Below are 16,262 nucleotides of genomic sequence, written 5' to 3'. Positions count from 1 at the left end.
AGACTAGACTATAGACTAGACTATAGACTAGACTATAGACTAGACTATAGACTAGACTATAGACTAGACTATAGACTAGACTATAGACTAGACTATAGACTAGACTATAGACTAGACTATAGACTAGACTATAGACTAGACTATAAACTAAAATATAGACTAGACTATAGACTCGAATATAGACTATAGACTCGAATATAGACTAGACTATAGACTAGACTATAGACTAGACTATAGACTAGACTATAGACTAGACTATAGACTAGACTATAGACTAGACTATAGACTAGACTATAGACTAGACTATAGACTAGACTATAGACTAGACTATAGACTAGACTATAGACTAGACTATAGACTAGACTATAGACTAGACTATAGACTAGACTATAGACTAGACTATAGACTAGACTATAGACTAGACTATAGACTAGACTATAGACTAGACTATAGACTAGACTATAGACTAGACTATAGACTAGACTATAGACTAGACTATAGATTAGACTATAGACTAGACTATAGATTAGACTATAGACTAGACTATAGACTAGACTATAGATTAGACTATAGACTAGACTATAGACTAGACTATAGACTAGACTATAGACTAGACTATAGACTAGACTATAGACTAGACTATAGACTAGACTATAGACTAGACTATAGACTAGACTATAGACTAGACTATAGACTAGACTATAGACTAGACTATAGACTAGACTATAGATTAGACTATAAACTAAAATATAGACTAGACTATAGAAGAGAATATAGACTATAGACTAGAATATAGACTAGACTATAGACTATAGACTAGACTAGACTAGACTATAGACTAGACTATAGACTAGACTATAGACTAGACTATAGACTAGACTATAGACTAGACTATAGACTAGACTATAGACTAGACTATAGACTAGACTATAGACTAGACTATAGACTAGACTATAGACTAGACTATAGACTAGACTATAGACTAGACTATAGACTAGACTATAGACTAGACTATAGACTAGACTATAGACTAGACTATAGACTAGACTATAGACTAGACTATAGACTAGACTATAGACTAGACTATAGACTAGACTATAGACTAGACTATAGACTAGACTATAGACTAGACTATAGACTAGACTATAGACTAGACTATAGACTAGACTATAGACTAGACTAAAGACTAGACTAAAGACTAGACTATAGACTAGACTATAAACTAAAATATAGACTAGAATATAGACTAGACTATAGACTAGACTATAGACTAGAATATAGGCTAGACTAGACTATAGACTAGACTTTAGACTAAACTATAGACTATAAAATAGACTATTGACTGGACTATAGGTAGGACTGTAGAATATCCTATAGTCTAAACTGTAGACTATAGACTATACTTTAACTTTCTATACTAATTTTCTTTTTTGAAATAGACATACATATAATTAAGTACTTTAAGCCCTAAAAAGTACAATTTTTAATATAATATTTTGGAGATTCGATATCAATAAAGTACTGAATTTTCCATCCCTGTTCTATCGTATATTCGTCAGACTGGTTTCTTTTGGTTTGATTCCATGAAATCACTTGTCGTTGGAAGAACTTGTTACTATCTTGTTATCGTTCTATGTTTCAGAAAAAATCTTCCTTCTTGTCAAGTGACCTTTTAAATTATAAGGTACTGTTTTTAACAACAAAAAATGCAAAATTAAAAGTCTTTACCCCCGTAACTTTAACAATTCTGGTATGATGGGAAAGTACCTTTTGTAGGCTTTCGCAATATTTCAGAACTGTTCCCAAGATTAACTTTTATCTATACTTATTTCGGCAGTCCTCTGAATTATTGTTCCTTTTTTCGTTCTGATATATTTTGCACAAACTTTCATTATATTAATTACCTTGGATTCCAATATATTCCATTTCCAAGACGATATAGGCCAATATAAAAAGCTCACTAAGCAGTCTAGACTTCACCTAAACTAATGAATTGGTCTAAGAATCCGCTTTATAGTGTAAATCATATCGTGAACCTATATTGACCTATAAAAAGATCTGACATAAATTCCAATTGTTAAATAATACTAGATTTTCGCCTACAAGAAAACACCAATATTTTATTTTATATTTTTATTATATTTATTTATTTTTTAAAGTAATTAATTAAATATATATTTTTTAAGTATAATTTTTTTTAATATGAACACTTTAAAATCGGTTTAATTAAAATACGGCTTTATATCAAACATTTGTATAATTTGTAGTGTTTCAATATAAAGTACGAATACTTAGTTAAAACAGGCTTCTTAATTTTCATATTACAATACATATAATTGAACTAAAAAAAATATGTTTATAAAAAAGCAAAAATAAAACATTTATAAACAAATTAAATGAATTTAATATTTAATATTGTTGTTATTACAATATATACACACACATTTGCATTTAGGTCCGTTTGCGAAAACTTACTTTTTTCATAATATTTTGTAATAAATTATTTAAAAAACGTAAGTAAATTTCTTTATTTAAATACAATTATTTTTATATCATAAAAATAAACAAAAAACACAATTACATACATACATATAAAATTACAAGAAAACAACAAAACACATTTACATAAGTACATGTATGTATTACATATGTATCTTTTTTTCAACAAATGTTATAACTAGCAATAGAAATATTTAGAGTACATATTTACATATTCCATTTATGTCCAGTTATTTAAACATAAATACATACATATGTAGATAATAGTTTCACTTACAATAACATAACAACTCATTATTAGGACCAAATATAATTTTATTTGATCTAAAATTCCATTGGCTTAAAATTTTAGTCAGGTCTCTGAAATTTTGAATTAATTTCTTTTTGAATAAAACAAATTTACAAATTAAGAAATTTTAGTTTATGTTAGCTTTAAAAATGTACTTAGTCCCTAAAAATGGCCAGTTTAATTAAGGTTAATTCTTACTTCCTGTTACTCATTTTATATTGAAAAATATTACAATTTTTCGAATTCAATTGTTGTTTTCAATATAAAACTAGAAAATACTTGTTCGAACAGGCCCTTAATGTTAATATAACACTTGTGTATGATTTTGTTACTTTTTTAAACAATGAGATTATATTGGACCCTAGTGTGTTTAAGGGTTAATTTTAGTCTTATTATTTAAATCTATTACATTCACCTTGCAAGGGTACATTTTATATTCGGTTATGCAGAATCTTTTATATCCATATGCAATAAAATTAATGTAATTATACCCTACACCACTATAGTGGAAAGGGTATTATGCGTTTAAGCTTACGTTTGTAATATCCAAAAATATTGGTCCTACACCCACCTTAAAACATACAAATCGGCTCAGAATCATTTTCTGGATCGATTTAGCTATATCTGCTACTGGTCGCAATTTGCAAGATAATTTGATGAAATTTGACACATATTCTTCTTTCGAACCAAGGACGAAAGAAAATGGAATGAATGAAAATGGTTGAAATCGGTAAATTATTTCGCCTAGACCCCCATATAACCGTATCCCCTGAATAAGGCTTTTAGGCTCATTATTATGTTTAATGTTCTAATATTTCAACAAAAGTCGGCATAACATTGTTTTATAGAAATTTAAATGACACTGCCGATTTTTGTAATGATCGGCAGTGTACCCCCATTCCCATATGAACCCTCTTGTAGGAAAGCTCCTTTATTGTTTACAAAAAGTAAAAATATTTCGGAATTAAGGTAAACATCAAAGCTTTATTACCTATTTAAAAAGTTATTCAAAATTTTAACATACTCACTGATGTCATGCCCGACTATACATTCATACTAATTATATGACTTTAGTACATTCTTTGACTTAGTATATTGATCATTTATATCGCACACCAGCAGTTCGACGGGACAGTCCCGAACTGACCACTTAACCTACCACTTGTGGTGGCCCCTAGCCACCTGACTACCCAGGTGACCGACCATTTTAACATCGACTTGTTCTACGAGTAAGTCAATCGTCACTCTACAAAGAGACAGTAAAGGAACGATTGCCCCCGCTCTCGCTTACAAAGGGGACACTAAAGTGACGAATGTCTTTCGGAAGTACAAAAAAAAAAAAAAAACAACTGTCTCCGCGACTGTCTTCATTCTCGATTACAAAGGGTACATTCGTGACGAATAACCCAACACATACGAATTACGATCATCCAGGTGGTTAACTATTAGTGGAAATTATTATCTTTTTCGTATGCATTGACTCTTTGTCGAACTGCTGGGAAGATATTAACCTTTTTAGCATGTAGTGCTAACAAATTAAAAAAAAAATACTTAGTTTTCTTTGGAAATAACCATTTCCCACAACTTTTAACTCAAAATTTCTCTGTAAATCAATAAACAAATCTTGGGATACGGGTGTCCCGTATACGTGAAAGAGTACACTTTCAGGTATAAATTTTCTGTTTTCTGAAACTAAGAAGTTTTATTAAAAATAAACAATTGTAAAAGAAAATAATAAAAAAAGCGATTTACTCGGAAACCAGTAAATTCACCATGAATTGTTTTCACTGTCTTAAATCGTCATATAATGTTTTTAACCCTACGAAATTTTAAAAATTGTCCTCTAAAAAATTCACTTATTTGACTTAAGCTTAAGATTATCTTATGAAGATGAAAAATTGTAAATCATTGGCACTCTTCACATTTAAGAGACTGTGAATCTGTGAATCTGAACACTAATCAAACATTTAATACGTGTGAACATAGTCTCCTAAATCTGTTTTTTATTAGTAGACTAAAGAGAGTTTTATAAACTATATAAAACTATATAAACAAATAATTCCACTAATTGAAGATTTTTAAAAAATATTGGAGAAAAGTCTAAATACATTTATTCATAGCATCTAAAACTTTGAAATCATGTTTTTTTCTCAAAATTTTTATAAAACTAATTTTTGAAAATATAAAATAACAAAAATTTTTTAAATCTATGCATATGTATTGTTAAAAATTCAATTTATGTATTTGTTATTTTAAATCATTAACGATATTTAGTAATATGAACATATTTTATTAAACATTTATTTAGAAATAATTATTCATACTTCGTTAGGCTATTTGTTACTTTTACAAATTTTTTCTATATTATTTAGTTTACTTTTTTTATTGTTTTATTTTATTACACAAAAATCATTCATAAGTATTCATACATTTCAATAATAACGCTAGTAAACAACACATATTTATCGTTCTCGTGGACCTTGTGGAATCGGTACTTTAAGTTGGCCACTGTTATAATATAATTGGAATTTAAATATAAACACAAATCAATTAATTACTTTGATATTGTCAATCCCAATTAAAAAGTTTCAATTCATATGTCGTCTGCTTGTATTGATTGCATTGTACACATTATATTTATAATAAATAAATTATAGTTCTAAGCTAAGTCTAAATTTAAAAAAAATTTTAATTATGTAGTCACAATTCACATCCTTGTCATTTCTACCATTAACATTAGTTTACACCAAAACACACCTAACCATCCTATATATTTTCTATTACTATTTTTACAACAATTAGTGCTATTATTACTACAACAACAACTAATACTATTACTCCTCTGACTATCTAAAACACACACACACGCATACTTATATACTTACTATATACCTATACTACATCTATCTATTAATTACTTACTCTATCTATCTATATCTATCAATCTTTTAACACATCACACAAATTCGATATTTTGTAAAGAAAACAAAAAATAAAACAATTATCATTATCATAAAACCCTCCTCTCTCTCTCTTTGTCTGTCTTTGAGCATGCGTCAGTAAAATTGAACTAATATATGTTATTAAAATAATTCCAGACAAAGTGGATGGATCATTTTCTAGATCAAGATCATCATCTATGTCTAGTATAGACATGTCTTCCGCAGAATCTGTTACATGTTTAGCTTTCATTGAAACCTTTGCTAAAAGAAGTGGTAAGTTAGTTATTAATGACATAATATTTTCGCCTTTTCCATTGAAATGTTTATTTTTCAGACATATTATCACTGGTACCCACACTGTGGATTGGTACTAGTTTTGGTTCAATACTTACACTGGTGGTTAGCATGCCCGAACGAGAAGTTCGTAAATCACAACCGGTTTTAGTTACCATAAATGGTATGTATTGCTCAAATATTTAATATAAGTCTATTAATTAGATTCTCCATGCTGGTTCTACTGTCCCTGGATTGGTTAGAGTTGAATTTTTTAGGAGATTAAGAGGCTCTAATTGTGCAGTGACCTATTATTACTCTTACTGCAATCTACTAGAATACTCCCCCTTTCCAACTCTAATAGTTTTCTCCTTGTCTTATCATCAGTTTCATTCATTAGACCTTGGACACCCTATAATCCATTCTACTGTTGCAGGATTAGTTAGAGGAGTTTTAGAATTTTTTAGGAGATTAAGCTAGTGACAGGTAATAGGTTTCACCGGTCTAGATCAATTGTTAGTGTCTAGATCTCAGCCTTGCATGATAGTCAACTTATTTGAACCCATCATACCGAATCAATCTTACGAATGTCAAATCCGTCCGGACCGCCCATTGTGGCAATCTAATACATAGCGGAAAAATTTAACTTTTAAATAACGATGCGTGTGCCATCCAGATACGAAATCAAATTTTTCTAAAGGATTAGTTTAGTTTAAAAGGTTGTATAACAAGGTATATATACATCCACTTAGAGATCAAAACTGTCCATTGTGATTCCTGTTAATAAAGAAATAAAGATTATAACTGGAACCGCTGTGACGATTAGTTTTCATACATTTTGTATGGAGAGTCTGTCGACAATCGCTTAAATTTATGTCATCGCTCGCTTTTTTGTATGTGATTTGTTGAAAGCGGTTCTAATTGTAATCAAGCTGTAAAGAACAAGAATATTAGAGAGAAGAGAGAAAAGTAAGAGGGAGAGAAAAAGTAGTGAGATTTCTCCTCATAATGAATTACAGAAAGAAAATGGAAATGGAAGGGAAATCTACATTGTCTGTCACTTGAATAACAAATATATTCCCCTGATGAAACCAAAGCCCCGTTAACACAACTTCCGGTTCTCCTTTAACCGAAAGTTAATCTGAAGATTAAAAAAAATAATTCGTCGCTCGCTGTTTTTATGTGATTTGTTGACAGAAAAGTAAGGAAGAGAGTGAGATTTCTCCTCATAATGAATTACAGAAAGAAAATGGAAATGAAAGGGCAGTCGTAATTCAGATCTGAGTTTCATATTATATAACTGTTCTAGTTATATGATGTATCCTCGTACTTTTGTATCACCTCAAGTGAGGTTATGTTTTATCGGTGGATACCAAAGAATACTCGAACGTTTTGTTTCGTGGAGACCATAAAATACTCATGTTTTTGTAAGTTGTTGTTTATGTGTTGTAGATTGGAATTGAATATGAAGAATGCCAAAGTTGCTAAACAGTAGAAATTCGAATTAAAATGCACAATAGGGGCGAATAATTCCAAAAGGAGCGTTTTCATTTAACTACTTAACAAAAATAATTATAATCAATTAATGAAAGTTTCCCATATAACATAAATCCATTTATTTTTTAGGAGGCCCTATTTTACGTCTTAAAGGTTCAATAACATCCATGTCATTTTTGGATGCTTTTGGCACAATCATACCCTTTTCGTATGAACCATGGCGAGACGATAGTAGAGATGCAAAAAAAGATCGTATGTTAAGTTTAACAATTAGTATAGTATATAGTACACTTAAATTGATTGAATAATTTTTTTACATATTTTTTTAATGAACATAAAAAAGGAACGCCCACAAAAAGTAGCAGTAGAACGAGTCCTACATTTACACCAACAACTGCCAATACAATATCAAATACAACTGGTGGTAATGTGAGTACTAGTGCTAGTAGCAGTGGTATTAGTGGAAGTGTTAGCACTGGCCTCGATACCATAGCGGATAGACAATATGTCATCATTGCAAGCGAAAAACAAACTAAAGTCTATGACATTGCAAATCAATGTTGTATCAATCGCATTCAATTATCTGAAATGGATTATGCAGTTAAAGCAGCAACTATCACAATGAAAGGTTAAATTTATTACCAAAAAAAATTGCCTCAATTTTTGTAATCCATTCTTTTTTTTAATTTATTTAACATTCAGGTGGAACTTGCTTAGCAACCTATCTTTCGAATGGCCATTTAATGGTTCATAGTCTTCCTAGTCTAAAGATGTTATTGGATACAGAATTCTTACCAATTATGAACTTAAGGTGAGTGAGAAAAATTAGCGTTAAAAGAAATATATTTTTCGACTTTTTAACATTTTGTATGTAATTTTTTTTTTTTTTTAGTTTTCAAACCAAATGCAAACAGGGAATTGTGGATCCAATGCTTTCCATATGGGGTCAACAAATCATTGTTCATGAAGATATAACACAGTATGTATATTTAATTAATTTGTAAATATGATGTTATTTTTACTAATTTATTTTTCATTCTTTTTTTAGAATATCAAAAATATTTTGCTTTAGTAATAAAGGTCATGGTTTGTACATGGCATCACCCACCGAAATACAAAAGTTTACAATATCGTCAGAGTTTTGGTAAGTCAAGTTTAATTATTATCTACACTGTACTTAGAGATTGATAAAAAGGAAAGAAAGAAGTTAAATTACTTAGGAAGTGATACTTTATTTGTACAGCTAAATCGATGCCATTACTTACAAATAGTATTCACTCAAATAAAACTATATAAACAAGGATCAAATGTGAGCAAATAAGACTTTTGCTATCAGTAATCAAGGCATACTGTAGTAGAGGCACACATGATAGAAGACTGGACCTCGATTTTAATGACTGCTGCAGAAGTTATCTTAATGAAGAGAAAGAGGATACTGTGCCTCACCTAGTTTCCTATTGTCTGACATATACCGAGAATAGGTGTTTTAGTACTCCTAAATCGTAAACTTTATAAATGCAACCCAATTGAACTGATTGTGTATTGACTGCCTATTGAATCTAACCTTAGTAATCATGAGAAATATGTGGGCATGGGTTATAATGGGATAAACTTTTTAATATAATTATACAGACTCCTAGCACTTCACACGATTACGATTTATATTTTTTGTGTTTACATGATTGGTATAAAACAATAACAAAGTAAGATGAAAACAGCTGTTTCACTTTTTGTATGTGTTTACTTAATAGAATACGTCCTTGACCTAATGCTACTTGCTTGTTTTTTGAATTATTTAAAAAAATTAAAAGAATACCAGATTTCCGTATTCTCTTTCAATGTGTGTTGGTTTCAATGCGTTTAGACAATCCCATCCGTACTCCTTTACACAAAATATTGACAGATCATATTACTTGTGTGCTCAGAATCTGACTTAAGATTTTCTCAATCAGATTTGGAATTTGAGATATCGCGCCCTGAAGTTTGAAAAAGCACCATTTTTAGCAGTTTTTGAGACTTTTTAGTAAACCTGCATGACTTTGCAACTCCAGATATTGCAAAACTAAAAACGGATTCCCGTTACATGAAAACAATACAAACACGAATATGAATTGGACAATTAAATAATAAAACAATTAATATAAAAGTATAAGATTCTAACGAATATTTATGTATATTTTGTTTACTTTCAAGTCAATTTATATTAGAAATGATGGGGAACTTGTACACAGTTCAAGAGATGCCAGAACAACCGAAGGAAAGCTTTTTTAAGGGTTTATTTGGCGGAGGTGCTAAAAATTTGGATAGAGAAGAATTATGTAAGTGTTTTTTAATATTAGTTATTATGTATTTATTTATTTTAATTAAACTCTTTTCATCTTTTAGTTGGAGAACAAAGTGGGAAAGCTAATCGTTCTATTGCTAAACACATTCCGGGCCCTACTCTAGATCAGTTAAATCAAAGAGCTTCAACTGCAGCTTCTGAAATAAGTCGCGCCCATTTATTGGCAATGGAACGTGGTGAAAAATTGAATTTGCTAGAGGAGCGTGCCGAACGTATGGCCAATCAAGCTCAAGATTTTAGTGGAACAGCGCATAATTTAATGCTTAAATACAAGGATAAAAAGTGGTATCAGTTGTAAAATATTTATTATAGGAGCCAATTCTACTACCACAGTTATTGTAATATTGCTTTTATAACAACAAAAACCCAAAAATAACAACAACAAACACTTTCTACTACATTAAAAAAAGAGTACACTTATTTAATTTCTGTTTTCAAATCGTCATGTTATTTATATATTAAACAAAACAAAAAAAAAACAAAAACAAAACGTAAAGTATATAAAGATTACAACAAAAAATGTTTTTAATAAAATATAGACCAATAAAAAACGTGTTACAGATTTACAATATTTGTGTTTTAATTTCACTCAAAAGTCTTTTGATTATTTCTGGATTCAAGAGATTTTTCAATATTTTGCAATAAGAGACCACATAAGTTTCATATTCGATACCGCGGTTATCTCAATATCTGGAAAGGAGAATCGTTTTATAGAGTTCAAACGAACATGGTTCCGACAATTTTTCCCTTATATGAGATCCGATTACCCTATTCTACATGATAAAAATAAAGAAATATCAACCTGAAAGCCCGCGCCAGTAATAAGCGCGAATTTAATATTTAGCGGATTTAGTTCTAGGGGTCAATCATGATGATCTTGTCTTAAAATTATTTTATTTACAAGGTTTCAAAAGAGATATTTGTTCATAAAGATGCAATAGAACCGACAACGTCATGCAAGTCATTTGAAATTGACCATCTTGTAATGTTCTCGTGTTGTGTATTCCTAAAGTTAGTTAAGTGTCTTGAGTATAACTGTTATACACTTTATTCCAACAACTCTGAAATTTCGTATTTATAAGATATTCCAGCGTTTCGGTATTACATCAGGTTTTAGTATGATTCACAATATTCTGGGATCTTATGAAAGCACCTTGCTACGCATAACTCTTCCCATGATTATCTTTTTTCTGGTTTGTCTTTCAAAACTGTTGAACAACGAGTAGAGCATCCTAATTCTTATGCATGTATCTTATGAAATGCTTTTTTATATCAGAATACACACATTTGTGTGTATTTTACACAGAAAAAATAGAGACAAAAGTGATTGCAAAAGGACTAACTTATTATTATTCAATAAATAATAATTAAATTGATAATTATAATGGAGCACTTTTTCCACATAAAAAGTACTAACTCTTAAAGCAAAAAGAAACAAGTAAAAGTTTTATGTTCGGCTGTGCATTTCACCATGATGTACGAGTTTTATTACCAAAATAAATAAGTACGAATGTATAGTCGGGCCGACCATATGATATCCTACAACAGTCAGTATGTTAAAAATGGGGATTATTTAAAAAATAAAGCATTTGATTTGTTTTTTAACGTTATTCCGGAATATTTTTACTTATTTATGACAAAAAAAGAGAAAAAGGGGAGCAAGGGAAAATATGGGCCTATCCTTATAAATGTTGGTAGAGAAATTCACGTCTACTTCAATGTTATTTATGTAGGCCCTATTCGAGGGGTACGGTTGTATGGCTAGGCGAAATAATGGACCGATTTTATCCATTAGGCTTCGTCCTTAGAGCGTGTGCCAAATTTCATCCAATCATCTTGAAAATTGCGACCTGTACCTTGCGCACAAGGTTTACATGGACAGCCAGCTAAACGGACGGACGGACATAGCTTAATAGATGATTGGTATACTTAAAGGGTGTAGGACCAATATTTTTGTAAGTTACAAACATCAGCACAAGCCCAATATACCCTCCCCACTTAAGTGGTGTAGAATATAAAAAGCAGTTTAAAAACAGTACCAGAAAGTACTTTTATGTTTCTAAGCTAAATATTATAAAAAATCAGAAAGTCACATTTTATAGGTTCTAACTTAAATCAGGCTCTTCATATTTAATTTCATTCTTCTAGGTTCAATATTATAGAAATTTCAAAAAGCATCCTTTGAAAAACGAATAAGTTCCAGGGATCTACATACTTAATTTCATGTTTTTTACTTCAATATAGAAAAAATTCAAAAAGTACCTTTTGAAAACCAAAGACTACCAAAAATCCCCTTTTGTAGGTTATCACTGGATCAGGACTTTAAATACTTAATTTTCTAGGTTCAATATTATAGAAAATTTTAAAAGTATCAAAAAGTACTCTCTACAAAAAGTACCAAAAAGTACTCTTTATGAGATCTCGCGTAATCAGGGTTTTACATTCTTAATTAAAAAAACACTTAAAGTCCCCTTATGTGTGTTCTGGGTGAACACAAAATTTAAATTCTTTATCAACTTTTCAGAGGTTGTCTCAAATTTTTGCTCATATCTTCGTTATTTGTGAACCGATTTTGTGGTTTTAATTTAATTATTGAAGATTCTCATCTCGCAGATATTCGGGGTCTTCTAAAAACATACAGACAGACAAACGGACATTTGAAAACAAACTTAACTAAAAAAGGGGGTTGCGTAGACGGATATCGCTAAACCGACATCGATGCCTATAAGGAATTTGTACCTTATGAGGATACAAAATTAATATTTTTAAATTATGAAGATAATAACAAACTTACATTTCCTACTAAAATGGCAAAAGCTCCACATTTGAAAATCCAGATAAATGCCTAACTAGTGAGCATGTATTAATTGCATTTAGTTATTGAAACATTCATAAAAGTAAATAATAAAAGCTTTTTATGTATTTTAGAAAATATTCAGAGCTTTTTATATTAGATTTGCATTAAGTTTACAAGGCGACGTCGATAGCCCAGCTGATAAGCGAAAAATATAACACCTAAACAGAAAAAAACAAATTCACATTTGACAGTATTCAAAACAACAAATTATAAATAACACTTCTCTATTATGCTACCCAATTATTTACATCTTTCCTTAGTGATACCCAATGTCTAATTTACAAACTCCTAATGGCAACTCGATGTGTCAAGATAGCGAATGTGTATTATTTACATAAAACATTCTGTATAAACTTTCGAAGCTTCGGTCATTCAAGACGTCATACCATCGGACATCAACAGACTGTCAATTGCAAGTGGACGAAAATGTTGCATTAAATAGCGGTCTCTGAAGCCATACAATCTGGAATTGTGAGAGATAACTAAGATAACAGTTGCTCCTCCTGTAAAGAAGTATCGAGTAAATGATATTCACAGGCTATAAACTGTTGAAACAATTTTACCTCACTACGAGGTATTTTCAATCGCAGATAAGGAACTGAAAATGCTTTTTAAAATTTTTTATTTAAGGGATCCAATGTGATCAGATCACGACACAAAAGAAAGACAATTTGGTTGTCTCGTTACAAATTGGGGAGGTGCTGATTGCAAAAACTGTTACTAGACCCGACGATGACGCCCACAACATTATAGAGTTGTACACTTTATAATGATAGCAAATTGTTTACACTTATAATGTGCAAAATGGCGCTCTTATTTCATTCATAGACCAATTCCAGGTTAAATATGTTAAGGATTAGGTGTTCGAATTATCAGATAAAGGGTATTTCATGGTACATCCCAGGATTTCATCGCTTTTACTCTTGGCAATCACAATTAATAACCTTCTATAAACCTATATCCTTACGTAGACTTTGTAGTAAAAGTTTTAAGTAAGGATACAAACTATTTATGTAGGAGGGCTGAGAAGGCTCTAAAGAAACCTTTGGACTGAATTCAAAAAACAGGGCAGAACGTCAATTGACAAGCTGGTGGCAAGGCAAGAAATCAATGTATGCTGGACATGTTTATATACAAACAACAGACGTGTCCGATCTATTAAACATTAAATTAAGCATGAAGAGTCCGGAGTAAATGGAAATAATAAAATGTGTACTTTTTAAACTAAACTAAATTTCTTAAAAATAATAATTAAAAGTAAGGATTTTTGGTAGTATTTCATTATGCAACTGGTAATTTTGGTTTCCCTACAATATTGAATCAAGAATCATATAATAAAGATATATAGGATCCTGATGAAATAAATGTTTAAAAGAGTGATTTTTTGGTAATTTTTTTATTCAGTTGATACTTTTTTTTTTATAGAATTGAACCTAGGAGCTCAAAATCTAATTTACGTATATGATTCTGATGGAATGAGAACCTCTAAGAGTAAAAGGCCTCATACACAACACGCTGGCACAATCAATTGATTGTGCAAACCAATTGAACGTGTTGTTGTTGTATCAGCGACACGTGTAAAGTCGGTGTGGCTGGATTGACAATCCTTGGTCGTTGTACTCCGAGACGTTCCGGTGCGAAGAACCGATTGTCGCGGGATTGAACGTGTATAGGGTTGTGGTGCAATTGTGCCATCTAATTGCGCGATATCAAAATTAATTTGATATTTTTGAGATTGTGTACAAGCATGATGGTGTATGGGGAAATTTGCTCAAACAATTTTTTTTTTAAGCATTAATCACAGTTTATGAAATCCAAGAGAACAATTTGGGAACAATTTTTATAGGTCAGTTCTTTATAATATTCCTATTATTCGCAACGATCTTTACAAAACAAGATTTTTAAAAAAATAAATATTGTACAAGCATGATGGTGTAACACATGGTTCGACCATAGAAGCACAATCAAATTGTTGTGCAAGCATGCTGGGGATGTGTATAGGCCCTTTTACGATAGAAAAAGTTCATTTTATTTTAGAAATTCTAAACGAAAACATTTAAATGTTTTGTAAAAACCAATTTTTAATCTTGATCGTAATGAAGTGAAATGTTCGTGTGAGAACAAAAATTTTATAGAAAAACAGACTGTAAAAGTCAACTTTCTGGTATTTTCCAAACGTATTGATTGTTTGTTTTTCATCTACTATGATAAAGGGTAGAAGGGGGATCATTCGCCATAGGGGCACATCTGTCAATGCGAATAACTTAAAAACCGAGTAATCGATTTTATCGCATTATCAAATTTTGTTTTCGTTTATCGATTATCTATCCCTGAAAATTTGAAACATTAACTTTACATATGATGGGAGGCAGACATGATTAATTGTTTTTCAAAGGGCTGTGAAAATGTGAACTGTGTGAACTTTTTGTGCTAACTTTTTTAGTTTTTGTGATAGAAAAAATATACTGTTTAGTATTAGAACGTCAATAATAGTGAACAATAAGACATAACAATATTTTCGATAATATAATTTGAAGCCCGAAAAAAATTTAAACTAAACCCTAGATCTGCCCGTGGGGCACATGCGCCAAATATATGTAATGCTTGTGAAGTAGAACAAAATTTGTTTAAAATATAGAAAAAAATCTGTAATAATTTATTTTAATAATTTTTGTTAAGTTTTGTGAAATAAACAATAAATATCTGGTTTATTATACATTGTTTAATGAATTAAAGTATAAAACTGCAATATAAGTTTTTATTTTTGTAATTTTTTCTTTTATTTTACTAATCACAAATCTGCTCTATCCCCTTGGTGTATTTACCCCATGTATGGGGCGGTAGCGCCGTTTTTTTAGTGTGGAAAAGTTAAAAAAATATGTACACGAGGATGACTTAGGAAAGATTGAAATGAATAAAACTAAAGCCAACATATCTAAGTATCCGAACCAAGAAAAAATTAAGAATATGTATTGTGGTTTTAATTTGTGGTCGCCTCAAAAAAGTTGCTATGGTCCCCCTTCTACCCTATATAAGCGTCAGTTGAAATAAATTAAGACACATTTTTCTTTTTTTTCACAGTTATCTCAAATTTTTCATTTTATTACTTTTTTTTCTTGGCATTTCGCATCAGTGTGGCGGAGATTTTTAATCACACACGCACATACTCACATCTAACATACATACATAATTATATACATATGTACACAGTCAGTACATGTAATACATACTTCAACTACATACATAAGTATATTCGAATATGCGTTGTAGGTGTGTTGATAAAAAAAACCGCTATAGTATATTCTTATATGTTTTTTTTATTATTTTTTCCTTTTTTTTTTTCTTTAAAATATCAATACACCACATCACATTAATTAGTAGTAAATATATAATATATTATTAATTAATTAATTAGTTAATTATAAATTATTTGATAATTGTTTTTTTTTTTTTTTGTTTATGCAATAGACACAGACACATACATATAATTTTTTTGTTTTTGTTGTATACATACAAATTACACTAAATTATTTTTAATACTTAATACAATATTTGTTGTTG

The 16,262-nt window shown here is 30.2% G+C and overlaps 1 protein-coding gene across 6 annotated transcripts in view; it reads left to right on the top strand.

Moving 5' to 3' along the window:
• The window catches only part of LOC111681446 (syntaxin-binding protein 5), a 71,566-nt gene extending 61,355 nt beyond the window's left edge, over positions 1 to 10,211 (top strand). For 5 of the 6 annotated variants that reach the window (XM_046945403.1, XM_046945402.1, XM_046945405.1 and 2 more), the window contains 9 exons: positions 5,887 to 6,003; positions 6,065 to 6,187; positions 7,630 to 7,752; positions 7,844 to 8,128; positions 8,203 to 8,311; positions 8,393 to 8,479; positions 8,549 to 8,644; positions 9,694 to 9,818; positions 9,886 to 10,211. In XM_046945403.1, coding sequence (XP_046801359.1) covers positions 5,887 to 6,003; positions 6,065 to 6,187; positions 7,630 to 7,752; positions 7,844 to 8,128; positions 8,203 to 8,311; positions 8,393 to 8,479; positions 8,549 to 8,644; positions 9,694 to 9,818; positions 9,886 to 10,142 — 1,322 coding nt within the window. In that variant the 3' untranslated portion in view covers positions 10,143 to 10,211. Of the gene's footprint in view, positions 1 to 2,455; positions 2,514 to 5,886; positions 6,004 to 6,064; positions 6,188 to 7,629; positions 7,753 to 7,843; positions 8,129 to 8,202; positions 8,312 to 8,392; positions 8,480 to 8,548; positions 8,645 to 9,693; positions 9,819 to 9,885 lie in introns of all 6 variants that reach the window. The other variant, XM_046945407.1, reaches the window with a different exon arrangement.
• Positions 10,212 to 16,262: the final 6,051 nt, after the last annotated feature.

Source organism: Lucilia cuprina, chromosome 3 (assembly GCF_022045245.1).
Source record: "Lucilia cuprina isolate Lc7/37 chromosome 3, ASM2204524v1, whole genome shotgun sequence".
In the NCBI taxonomy this organism is placed as follows: Eukaryota; Metazoa; Arthropoda; class Insecta; order Diptera; family Calliphoridae; genus Lucilia; species Lucilia cuprina.
Note: the sequence above shows the minus strand (reverse complement) of the source record. Positions and strands in the feature narration are given on the sequence as shown.